The sequence below is a fragment of the Rutidosis leptorrhynchoides genome, chromosome 6 (assembly GCF_046630445.1).
Source record: "Rutidosis leptorrhynchoides isolate AG116_Rl617_1_P2 chromosome 6, CSIRO_AGI_Rlap_v1, whole genome shotgun sequence".
Lineage (NCBI taxonomy): Eukaryota > Viridiplantae > Streptophyta > Magnoliopsida > Asterales > Asteraceae > Rutidosis > Rutidosis leptorrhynchoides.
In genome coordinates this window covers 68,362,537-68,377,094 of record NC_092338.1, presented here as the reverse complement: position 1 = coordinate 68,377,094, position 14,558 = coordinate 68,362,537, and the positions used below count along the sequence as shown (strand labels likewise).

The 14,558-nt window shown below is 31.2% G+C and overlaps 1 protein-coding gene across 1 annotated transcript; it reads right to left on the bottom strand.

Annotated features, from left to right (window-relative positions):
* Positions 1-9,463: 9,463 nt before the first annotated feature.
* On the bottom strand, positions 9,464-10,009 carry LOC139853726 (uncharacterized). Its single transcript, XM_071843090.1, has one exon. It carries the CDS (start codon positions 10,007-10,009, stop codon positions 9,464-9,466), a length of 546 nt encoding a protein of 181 aa, XP_071699191.1.
* Positions 10,010-14,558: the final 4,549 nt, after the last annotated feature.

Sequence of the window (14,558 nt, the reverse complement as noted above, 5' to 3'; positions counted from 1 at the left end):
TTCCGCTGTTTTATTAACAAAGGTTTTATTTAAAAAGTCTCATATAGAGTCGTTCTCGTTTATATAACTGTGTTATGATATGATTGGTCACAATTACCCCTGGTCCATTTTGGGGGGTGTGACATATTATCTCTGATAGGGATGGCAGATTTATTTCAAGATTCTGGCAGACATTACAGCAAGCATTAGGAACTCGTCTAGACATGAGTACTTGTGACGATCGCTCCAAATCCATATGGACGAACACGTCATTGATTGATTTCATTGCGAGGTATTTGACCTCTATATGATACATTTTGTAAACATTGCATTCTTTTGAAAAGGCACACCATAAATGAATATTTAAATCAAAGGTTTTCGACATCTGATGATTTCTACATATAGACAATCACCATAAATAATAGTTTACAACAGTATTTCCGTTGACAATGCAGTCAAAATAAGATACATGGTGATGATTTGGTGAATGCAACGTCTCTTTGAAAAATATGTCATGTAAGACTCCATGCACATAGCTTGTTTAACATCTAAGCAAACAGCGGAAGACTTCTAGGAAACCTGAGAATAAACATGCTAACAAGTGTTAACACAAAGGTTGGTGAGTTCATAGTTTTAATGTTGCGCATAATCTGTATATAAAGGTGGATCACAAGATTTCAGTTGTTCAATCCAGAAACGTTTATCAAAATATTCTACGAAATTGAGCACCCTGGTAACTAAACTTAACGTATATATAATTTGTACCTTTTGTATAATCATCTTAATAATACACGCAAACCAACGTGTACGCTTCTCAAATGGCATACGTCCGTTAAAAGGATAGTGCTCTAGCTCGGATGGGGATATCAAGCCCTATGGATCCATATATAACTACTCGCGCCCACCAGTTCTTATAACCGGCAGTTACTAGTTACCAAAGCTAAGGGATTTTCGGTTCAAACTCGGTATAGAATTTAGTATGTACTTGTATCCATTGCGTTTAAAATAAAGTGCATGTATCCTCAGCCCAAAAATATATATTGCAAAAGCAATTAAAAAGGGAGCAAATGAAAATTCACGCATATAAATCTAGTATTTTCAGTATTTATAAACAGTCGCATGTATTCTCAGCCCAAAAATATATTGAGTAAAAGGGATCATATGAAACTCACGCATATAAATCTAGTATTTTCAGTATTTATAAACAGTCGCATGTATTCTCAGCCCAAAAATATATTGAGTAAAAGGGATCATATGAAACTCACCTTAGCAGCATATAAAGTCGTTCACCAAAATGTGATCGAAACACGGATTACCAAATAACCGTAGATCTCAACATATCAATATTGAGATTCAATATTGTAGAAAAGTACGTAGACGTAACGGAGATGATAACACTAGGTTTGACTTGCAAATAATACCCATAAATATTACCCATAACCTCCTTGGCAATAACCCATAATTTCCTTAGCTTTATCCGGCTCATAAAACTATTTTGAAAGTGACACGCTCATGACCTCGTCGTAGTATTTTATGTATAATACTAATAATAATACAAATACTACTAATAATAATAAGATTAATAATAATATTAATCTTAATAATAATAATAATAATAATAATAATAATAATAATAATATAATTAATAAATATAATACGGAGTAATTTTTAAATTAAAACAGAGGCAGATTTCTCGAGTTTTATAGGTGTGGCCTGTCCAGGACTGCCATGCGATCGCATGGCCTCCAAGACCATTTCCCATGCGATCGCATGGGATGGATTTCCAGCTCATGATCTTTTAACTTCTAGTTTGTCGACATATTTTTTAATTATTAATATAATATATTTAATTTATATAATTAATTATATATTATATTAAATTCACATCCATAGTTGACTTGTAATTTTCGTTCCGATAAGTCGTACGTCGTCACTCGACTTATGTCCCGGTTCCGGTTTTTCAAACGTCCTATCGTATATTGAGAAAACTTGTACTTTACGTTTCGTGAATCGTACCTTTGTCAAAATATAGTCTTAAATCATCCATAAATTATACCACTGTAGCAAAGTACTGTAGCAATTCACTGTAGTAAATAGTGATTTTCAAAAACACTGTAGCATTTTGGGTACTGTAGCAATTTGAAAATGTTACTATCGTTTACTAAATAACTTGAAATTATATATATGTATATATCTTTTTAATATACATAAATCAGTTTTTAAATGCACATTGGAAGTTATTTATAAATAAATTTTAATAATAAATATTTCAACTTATCATATATATTCAAATAGATATTTAAACCAATAAGTTTAATGTACGGTATCAAATAATTAATACATTGTTACCTTTTCAAGTTATAGTATATATGTATCTATTTACATATAATTGTTCGCGAATCGTCGAAAACAACCGAAGGGTATTTAAATATATAAAAGTAGTTCAAAAATTTTGAGATTCAGTTTTACAGACTTTGCTTATCGTGTCGGAAATGTTAATCATACAAAGATTAAGTTTAAATTTGGTCAGAAATTTCCGGGTCATCACAGTACCTACCCGTTAAAGAAATTTCGTCCCGAAATTTGAGTGAGGTCGTCATGGCTAACAATAAAAATGTTTTAATGACGAATATGAGTTGATAATAGAGTTTTATCTATGTTTGAATAATATGGATAAAATAATCCAATTACTCGAAGCGTATGAGAGAAGTTATCGTAATCAAGTGAAATGGAGAATAGAGATGCGTCTTATCTCTTGATGTAGTAACGATTGATTTTCGGATTTTAAGGAATAGAAAATCTTCATAATTTAAATAAGATTTGATTTTTCAGAATTTGCGGAAATTAGGATTTTCTTTGATTAAATGCGTAATCTGCCTCTATTGCTGCGTCCGATATTTTGCTATAAATTGACCTCTTCCGTTTCATTTATTTTCAACACTCCTATAATCTTCTTTATTATTTCATACATCCCAATAGATTGTGAAAATGCTTAATCCAGTTCTGATTCTTGATATTTTCCTGGCTATCGTATCTTTCATTCTTCTTTTTCATCTGCCACCAGAGGAAGTTATTTCCTTCTACTATTACCTTGGGGTTATAGTGTTTTTCATTCTCCCGTGTCTTTATATTGCTATACGTATTGATATACACGGTTTGTAATTTCGGGGTTGTTATCGGGCTTTATATTCTCCATTATATTTCGGAGCTTCATGCTTTCGTTTTCTCTTCCCGACCTTAAGTCAAGCGGATAATGGTCCAGAATTCGTAGGTACGAAGTTTCAGATGAACATAACTAATGTTCTAAGAAAGAAATGGTAATAGCACTATCTGACTTGTCAAATTACCAGAATACCTCGAAAAAGACCGAATCATTAAGAAAATATTTTCTCGATATGTTTAGAGATTATATAGAATGAAAGAGTTATGTAACATGGTTCATGATGAGGGTATGATATGTGAACCTTTATCACGTTCCATTAGAAACTCAGCATGACTTACTGTAATATAATCACGTTGATCAAGTGTCATTATATTATATTAACTCATGCTTCAATTCCCAACATTACTTCAAAACATTTATATTTTAAACTTGAAAGTTTCAGATTCTAGAAACTAAAATAGTTTCTTTTATGGGGTAACACAGATATCGTAAAGAGAAAATTGATTTTCGATAAGAATGATTATGAAATTATCTCCAGAAATATGGAGGATATTTATAATGAAAGATACGATGATATCTTAGAATTTCTAATATCAGAGGATGATGAAGAATATTGTCCGCAAGGGTTTAGATTCGGAAGCAAGGTATTCGTTAATGGCTTCAGCAGATACTAAATCATTTGGATTCTTTGAAGACAGGTTTCGTCCTTGTGATTTATCTACAGCCTCTTTCATACTTTGCTCAATCCGTTTTCCAGTTCCAAACTTTCTCTTTTTCTCAGCTTTACCACCATACTATTCTTTATCATCAAACTTTTAACTGTTAAGGTCATTTACAGTTTTTGCTGCTTCATCAACATTTTTCCAAAATTCGGAGAACTAGTTTCGTAGTTTGGGGTGTTTTTCGGAAACTTTACATTCGAATTATGTAAGTCCAGGAGGTAGACGTTATATGTACACATATAACTGTTGGCGTAGACGTGCTACAAGATTTCAAAATACTGATTGCTAATTCCCGATAGTTAGTATGGCAATTGCCGTTACAAGATATGGATGAGTACATGATACGGTTTCAATGAGTATAAGGATTTTTTTGGAAGGTCAAAGATCAATGAAGTTGTTGGTAAATTTACTGCTAATGTGGTGGAACATGAAAGGTTCCCCAGTAACAAAAACGTATATGCCAAAATTACAAGTCTGAAAGGTCGTCGTTGACTGGTTGAATGGTTGATAATACTGGGTACTTTGAAAAGGAATTGCAAGGTTATTTTAGGTAAAAACAATTTTAAAGGATCTTGCATAGTTTTGAAGTCAAAGTATAGCTTTGAAAGATGTAGAGATCTAAGAATGATGTCACCGGTTCAGAGTTATGGCTTGGATTCTGATCCGTCGATATCAGAATATGTGATTGAATTTGTATGAAATGATTGTGTATCATTGTGAAGATAGTGAGTATAGTTAATGATTTTTGAATCAAAATTGAAGAATGTACAGTGTAACATATTAATTGTGAACTTAAATATTTCTCGAGTAGTACCTACCCGTTAAAGATTTCACAATTAATACTTTGTACAAAAGAATTTTTTTATTACCATCTTTATGAAAATATATGTATGAAAATATAGTCTTAAATCATCCATAAACTATACCACTGTAGCAAAGTTACTGTAGCAATTCACTGTAGTAAATAGTGATTTTCAAAAACACTGTAGCATTTTGGGTACTGTAGCAATTTGAAAATGTTACTATCGTTTACTAAATAACTTGAAATTATATATATGTATATATCTTTTTAATATACATAAATCAGTTTTTAAATACACATTGGAAGTTATTTATAAATAAATTTTAATAATAAATATTTCAACTTATCATATATATTCAAATAGATATTTAAACCAATAAGTTTAATGTACGGTATCAAATAATTAATACATTGTTACCTTTTCAAGTTATAGTATATATGTATCTATTTACATATAATTGTTCGCGAATCGTCGAAAACAACCGAAGGGTATTTAAATATATAAAAGTAGTTCAAAAATTTTGAGATTCAGGTTTACAGACTTTGCTTATCGTGTCGGAAATGTTAATCATACAAAGATTAAGTTTAAATTTGGTCAGAAATTTCCGGGTCATCACAGTACTGCCTATCATCCACAAACTGATGGGCAGAGCGAAAGGACGATACAAACGCTTGAAGACATTCTACGAGCATATGTTATTGATTTCGGAAACTGTTGGGATCGACACCTTCCGTTAGCAGAATTTTCCTACAACAACAGCTACCATTCAAGCATTGAGATGGCGCCGTTTGAAGCACTTTATGGTAGAAAGTGCAGGTCTCTGATTTGTTGGAGTGAAGTGGGGGATAGACAGATTACAGGTCCGGAGATAATACGAGAAACTACCGAGAAGATCATCCAAATTCAACAACGGTTGAAAACCGCCCAAAGTCGACAAAAGAGCTACGCTGACATTAAAAGAAAAGATATAGAATTTGAAATTGGAGAGATGGTCATGCTTAAAATTGCACCTTGAAAAGGCGTTGTTCGATTTGGTAAACGGGGGAAATTAAATCCAAGGTATATTGGACCATTCAAGATTATTGATCGTGTCGGACCAGTTGCTTACCGACTTGAATTACCACAACAACTCGCGGCTGTACATAACACTTTCCACGTCTCAAATTTGAAGAAATATTTTGCTAAAGAAGATCTCACTATTCCGTTAGACAAAATCCAAATCAACGAAAAACTTCAATTCGTCGAAGAACCCGTCGAAATAATGGATCGTGAGGTTAAAAGACTTAAGCAAAACAAGATACCAATTGTTAAGGTTCGATGGAATGCTCGTAGAGGACCCGAGTTCACCTGGGAATGAGAAGATCAGATGAAGAAGTACTCGAACTTATTTCCAGAAGATACATTAACACCTCCAACTGCTTAAAATTTTGGGACAAAATTTATTTAACGGGTAGGTACAGTAGTAACCCGAACTTTTCCATGTTTATATATATTAAATGAAATTGATATTTATATGATTAAGTGTTTCCAACATATTAAGCAATCAAACTTGTTAAGACTTGATTAATTGAAATAGGTTTTATATAAACAATTGACCACCCAAGTTGACCGGTGATTCACGAACGTTAAAACTTGTAAAAACTATATGATGTCATATATATGGATATATATATATATATATATATATATATATATATATATATATATATATATATAGTTAACATGGTATTATGATAAGTAAACATATCATTAAGTATATTAACAATGAACTACATATGTAAAAACAAGACTACTAACTTAAGGATTTCGAAACGAGACATATATGTAACGATTATCGTTGTAACGACATTTAATTGTATATATATCATATTAAGATATATTAATACATCATAATATCATGATAATGTAATAATTTAACATCTCATTTGATATAATAAACAATGGGTTAACAACACTTAACAGGATCGTTAACCTAAATGCTTCAAAACAACACTTACATGTAACGACTAACGATGACTTAACGACTCAGTTAAAATGTATATACATGTAGTGTTTTAATATGTATTCATACACTTTTGAAAGACTTCAAGGCACATATCAAAGTACTTCTACTTAACAAAAATGCTTACAATTACATCCTCATTCATTTTCATCAACAAGTCTACTCGTATGCACCCGTATTCGTACTCGTACAATACCCAGCTTCTACATGTATTTACTATTGGTATATATACTCCAATGATCAGCTCTTAGCAGCCCTTGTGAGTTACCTAACACATGTGAGAACTATTATTTGGCAACTAGCATGAAATATCTAACAAAACAACAAAGTAATGGAGCCTATATTGACTCCATTTTCACGCCACACTTCACCTACCACAAACACAATTTGATTTCTATTTTTATGCATCAAATTACTCTCTCTCAATTACTTTCTTAGTATTCTAAGTGTTCTTCATCATTTACTTCATAATCTAGCTCAATCTAGGTAACTTAGATCAACATACAAAACAACTACTCAAGAACACACCAACAACACTTCCAAGTTTGCTAGCTTACTTTCAATCTTGCAAATCCATTTCAAGTGATCATCCAATCTCAAGAAATCTTTCTTATTTACAGTCATATATCTTTCTAATTCAAGGTAATACTCATACTCAAACTTTGATTCAATTTCTATAACTATAACAATCTTATTTCGAGTGGAAATCTTACTTGAACTTGTTTTCGTGTCATGATTTTGCTTCAAGAACTCTCAAGCCATCCAAGGATCCTTTGAAGCTAGATCTATTTTTCTCATTTTCAGTAGGTTTATCCACAAAACCTGAGGTAGTAATGATGTTCATAATATCATTCGATTCATATATATAAAACTACCTTATTCGAAGGTTTAAACTTGAAATCACTAGAACATAGTTTAGTTAATTTTTAAACTTGTTCGCAAACAAAAGTTAATCCTTCTAACTTGACTTTTAAAATCAACTAGACACATGTTCTATATCTATATGATATGCTAACTTAATGATTTAAAACCAGAAAACACAAAAATGCCGTAAAACCGGATATACACCGTCGTAGTAACACCGCGGGCTGTTTTGGCTTAGTTAATTAAAAACTATGATAAAATTTGATTAAAAGTTGTTCTTCTGGGAAAATGATTTTTCTTATGAACATGAAACTATATCCAAAAATCATGGTTAAACTCAAAGTGGAAGTATGTTTTCCAAAATGGTCATCTAGACGTCGTTCTTTCGACTGAAATGACTACCTTTACAAAAACCACTTGTAACCTATATTTCCGACTATAAACTTATACTTTTTCTGTTTAGATTCATAAACTTAAGTTCAATATGAAACCATAGCAACTTGAAACACTCAAAACGGATTTAAAACGAAGAAGTTATTAGTAAAACAAGATTAGATGTTTTTTGCTTGTTGTAGCTACGTGAAAATTGGTAACAAATCTATATTAATCATATCCTAGCTAACTTATATTGTATTATACATGTATTCTAATATATTATGTAATCTTGGGATTCCATAGACACGTATGCAAATGTTTTGACATATCATATCGACCCATCTATATATATTATTTGGAACAACCATAGACACTCTATATGAGTAATGTTGGAGTTAGCTATACAGGATTGAGGTTGATTCCAAAAATATATATACTTTGAGTTGTGATCTAGCCTGAGACGTGTATACACTGGGTCGTGGATTAATTCAAGATAATATATATATTGATTTATTTCTATACATCTAACTATGGACAACTAGTTGTAGGTTACTAACGAGGACAGCTGACTTAATAAACTTAAAACAGCAAAACGTATTAAAAATATTGTAAATATATTTTGAACATACTTCGATATATATGTACATATTTGTTATAGGTTCGTGAATCGACCAGTGGCCAAGTCTTACTTTCCGACGAAGTAAAAATCTGTGAAAGTGAGTTATAGTCCCACTTTTAAAAATCTAATATTTTGGGATGAGAATACATGTAATTTTATAAATGTTTTACGAAATAGACACAAGTAAATGAAACTACATTATATGGGTGAATGATCGAAGTTGAATATGCCCCTTTTTAGCTTGGTAGCCTAAGAATTTGGGAACAGACCCCCAAATTGACGTGAATCCTAAAGATAGATCTATCGGGCCCAACAAGCCTCATTCTGGAATTTGGAATGCTTTAGTACTTCAATTTATCATGTCCGATGGGTGTCCCGGAATGATGGGGATATTCTATATTAATGTCGGTTACCAGGTGTTCACCATATGAATGAATTTTATCTCTATGTATGGGATGTATATTGAAATATGAAATCTTGTGGTCTATTATTATGATTTGATAATATATAGGTTAAACCTATAACTCACCAACATTTTTTGTTGACGTTTTAAGCATGTTTATTCTCAGGTGATTATTAAGAGCTTCCGCTGTTGCATACTAAAATAAGGACAAGATTTGGAGTCCATGCTTGTATGATATTATGTAAAAACTGCATTCAAGAAACTTATTTTTGATGTAATATATTCTTATTGTAAACCATTATGTAATGGTCATGTGTAAACGGTATATTTTAGATTATCATTATTTGATAATCTACGTAATGTTTTTAAACCTTTATCGATAAAATAAAGGTTATGGTTGTTTTAAAAATGAATGCAGTCTTTGAAAAAAGTCTCATATAGAGGTCAAAACCTCACGACGAAAACAATTAATATGGAACGTTTATAATCAATATGAACGGGACATTTCAGAAAGCGTGCCAAATCCACATATCCTAGGACGCAACCTCCTCGAGCATTATTGTTGGTCCTTCGTGATCACCTGGAAAACTGTGCATCTCCAAATGTTTGGCATGCAATCGATGAACATCTTCTTCAGTTGGTTTCCTTAAATATTCTCGCGAAAACATATGAATAATACATTTACAATAATTCTTTAAACAATCACGAGATGTTGATGCGCCCATGTGTAAATACTCATCGAATGCATCAGGCGCAATGCCATACGCCAATTGACATATGGCCGATGTACACTTTTGAAAAATATTGAAATCGAGTTGACCGGTTGCATCGTAACGTTGATTAAAATATTTAAAATAATCTGGTCTTGGTTGAGAATCATATGATAGAATAGCATGACCAATACGAATAAACAATGACTTACTCATTCGGTATCGATTTCGAAAATAATCACCCGGAAATGTTGGATTATCCAGGAAATAGTCGTTGTATAAACGATTACCTGTATCAATCCGATCTCTTTGTAACCAGCGTCTTCTAATAATTGTACGAGAATTTCGAGCTTCATCTTCTTCGTCCATTGCATCAAGCGAATCGAGTAAGTTAAACATGTTGTAACTTGAATTAAATCTTCATCGGAATCGGACTCTGCGCTATCACTATCCGTCACGCTCTCGCTCTCACTATGAGAATTCAATAAATCATCCATATCCATTTGATTTTTTTTTTTTTTTTTTTTTTTTTTGTATTTGTTTGTGAAATATGAATGGAAGGTTGATGTGATTTTGTTTGTTTGAAGTGGTAATATATAGTAGTTGTGTATTAAAAGGAAAAAAAAAGTAGCCGTTTGAAAGTTGAAAAAGAAAAAACAAAAAAGTAATGTGGGGCCCACCAAAAGAAGCCGTTAACCCCGTTGCAGGAGCCAGTGGCGATTTACTGGTAATGGTGGTGACATGGTGGCAAAAAGTGGCGGTGGTGGCTCACGATTGATTGCAAGTGGCCTTAGTGTTTAAGATTATTTCATTTAAATTTATAAATTCAGTTATATTAACCGTAAAATATAAATATATTTTTTTAACAATAATTCCTTTATCTAAATTTTGCAGTATCAATATATTATTATTTTATTTATTTATCTATTATGTTTACTTATTTAACCACACAGTACTCAAAGTTATTGGACGTTCATTTAGTTATATGTAAGTAACTATTTTATTTCTACTCTAAATATCTAATCGGGTGATGGATCCGTCAATGTTTTATCTTACAAGATAAATAATCGGCTAGGAAAAATGTTTTTAAAAAGACGGTTAATGACAAGTTAAAAAGGGCAAGAACTAGAAGTTAATTTCTCTTGGATCCTTTGGTTTAGTTTCCGTCTTTATCGAGTAGTATTCGATCTTGTATTAATTAGTTAGTTTTATCTTTTTCATGTTAATAGGAGAGACTCGTTTATAGATAGTTTTTATTTAGTTGATTACGAACTGGATATTTACTTAATTTTCATTATGTTTGTAATATGATCGTAGAAAATTAACGGCACACGTATGTGCCAATTATCATGCTTGCATATGTTTGTTATCCTTAGTTAAGTGTCAATGATTAGGCTTGCATATGATTTACTTAGAAAAATGGAGGGTCGTTTATTTTTTGGCGGACTTCTAACTTAACAATAATGATACTCCGCTTTTTGATTAACATTTGATAAAACAATCCTTTAAACGTCGAAATAAACATAGAAAAGTTTTATGTAAGAAAAAGAATTGGGTGTGTGAGAGAGAAAGAGAGGAGAGAGAGAGAGAGCGAGGAGAGAGAACACAAAATACCATCAATGGGCGGGCATGGCTAAAAGAGATCGATACAATGGTGGAATTGGGGACCTATTGAGAAGGCTATTCGGAATGCAACTAACATCCTACATGTTTTTCAACTTCCCAGAAAGCTGGAATGTTTCGGACCTATGCCGAAGCTTCAAACCTTATGGTGAAATCAGAGATGTGTACATGGTGGGTAAGAAATTAAGAGGTGGTCAGCGATTTGCGTTTGCAAGGTTTAGTAAGGTTAATGATTCGGAATTGCTGCTTGCATCGTTAAAGACAATAAGTTTCGATGGGAACCCAATTAGGGTTTTCAAAGCAACTGAACGAAAGTTTAACGATGAAAAAAAGTGTTACGATCCACCTACGGATTTCAGAAACCCAGTTAGGTCGAAAGGTAACGCTTACATAGATCATCGAAACTACAGTGATGTAGCAGGAAATCAGCCTTTTGACCTACGAAGCAACCTGCAAAAAACGGATCTGAGAAAAAAGCTGAATTTGAAAGCTGAAAGTAGCAAGATACTAGAACTGACTAAGAAGGTTAAAAGGCTAATTATCCGAGATAAAGATTGCACCAAACATCTTGCTAAAAGATCTTTGGTTGGAACCCTAAAAGATTGGGAAAATGTGTCGCACATTGTCTCCTTGAGTAACGCTGAGGCAATGAATTGTGAAGTTAAATATCTGGGTAGTTTAGAGGTTCTTTGGGTATTCAACTCTTCCTTTGAAGCGGAGAAGGTGAAGTCTAACCGTGACCACGCTGTACATAGATGGTGTAGTAAAGTTGAGATCCTCGACAACAATCATCTTTGCTCAAAACGCATTGTTCATTTAATTATTAGGAATGTACCGGTAACCTGTTGGAACATAGGGATCTTTAGTTCAGTTGCAAGCATGTGGGGAGAAGTGATTGAAAGGACCCGTCCTAATCCATCCGGACAAAGTCCACATCGATTATAAACGATTCACAACAGTTGATTACATCGCGAAGTACTTGACCTCTATATGATACATTTTATAAACATTGCATTCGTTTTTGAAAAGACAATCTTTCATTATATCAAAAGTTGACGGCAGGCATACCATTTCATAATATATCTAACTATAATTGACTTAACAATAATCTTGATGAATTCAAAGACTCGAATGCAACGTCTTTTGAAATATGTCATGAATGACTCCAAATAATATCTTTAAAATGAGCAATTGCACAGCGGAAGATTTCTGTCGTACCTGAGAATAAACATGCTTTAAAGTGTCAACCAAAAGGTTGGTGAGTTCATTAGTTTAACATAAATAATCATTTCATAATTTTAATAGACCACAAGATTTCATATTTTCATTTCTCATAAACATACGTCCCATACATAGAGACAAAAATCATTCATATGGATTGAACACCTGGTAACCGACATTCACAATATGTATATAAGAATATCCCCATCATTCCGGGATCCTCCTTCGGACATGATATAAATTTCGAAGTACTAAAGCATCCGGTACTTTGGATGGGGCTTGTTGGGCCCGATAGATCTATCTATCGCGTCAATTAGGGTGTCTGTTCCCTAATTCTTAGATTACCAGACTTAATAAAAAGGGACATATTCGATTTCGATAATTCAACCATATAATGTAGTTTCGAATACTTGTGTCTATTTCGTAAAACATTTATAAAAATTGCGCATGTATTCTCAGCCCAAAAATATAAAGGGTAAAAAGGTAAATGAAACTCACGCATATAAATATTGTAAAACAGTTAATAAAGCATTTGCATGTATTCTCAGCCCAAAAATGTAATGAGTAAAAAGGGAGTAAATGAACTCACCCAATGTATTTTGTAGTAAAAATACATATAACGATATTGAACAATGCAGGGTTGGCCTCGGATTCACGAACCTATATCATTTGTATATTTATTAATATTCATAGTTGTAATTGAACACATATATATAATTGTATTAGTTATATCATTTTTATGTTAATAATATATATATGTTTTATATGTTCGTTTTGTATATAAAAAAAATATTAAATTTTGTTATGTTATATGTGTTAAATATAAATATATATATATTTATATATGTATTTCATTTATTTATCAAAACAGTAGTTTTATTATACTAAGTTAATATTAGTAAAAATAATGATAATAACATTAATAGTATACATATGTTAATAACAACCCTATTAGTGATAGTAACAGTGATATTAATAATAGTACTTGTAAAAGTATTAATTTTATTGTTTATGATAGTTATGATATTAATGATTTACTAATAATAATAATAATAACATAATTAAGAATGATAATATTAATAAAACTAATGATATTGTTAATAATAATACATTTGTTTAATAATAATAATAATAATACAAGTAATTACAAAAGTGATACTAATACTGAAAATAATGATTGTTCTAATTTTTTTCATAATAACAATAATAATAATTCTAATCATAGTAATACATATTTTAATATTAGTAATACTAATAATAACGCTAATAACACTTAATAGCGTTACTTAATAACAAAATGAATATAATATTAATCATAGTATTTATGTTAACGTAATAATAACAATGATAACACATCTAGTAGTAGTTAATAAATAAGATAATAATAATAATAATAATAATAATAATAATAATAATAATAGTAATAGCAATATTTCTAGTTATAATCATAATTATACTAATAATAATGATGAATGGTAATTAATACATACTAGTAATAATAATAATAAGAATAATAATAATAATAATAATAATAATAATAATAATAATAATAATAATAATAATAATAATAATAATAATAATAATAATAATAATATTAATAATAATAATAATAATAATAATAACAACTATAATAATTAGTACTAGTAACAATATTTAACAATAACAATATTCATAAAAACATTAAAAATAAAAATGATACAAATAATAATAATAATAAGTTAAAGATAGAACTACCTCTCAAAATGGCTGAAAAAATAAAAGATGTCACCAGCGGGACTCGAACCTGAGACCTCTCGTAACCCGACACAACATCCTGACCACTCCTCCGTCCCATTCCTTTCCTGATTTGTGTTACTCCTAAATCTATATATCACGTATCTCTATATCATCTTCTTCCTCACTCCTTTAAAAAAATTAATCGATCCTAATTCATTCAAATCATCAAGTCAACGACTTTGATACCTCAAACAACTCATAAACAATCAACATCCAGGTTTGATTTAATAGAAACAACAAAAAAATATATATATATATATACATGTGTACAGCTCGTCGCTGCCAAGAAAAAAAATGA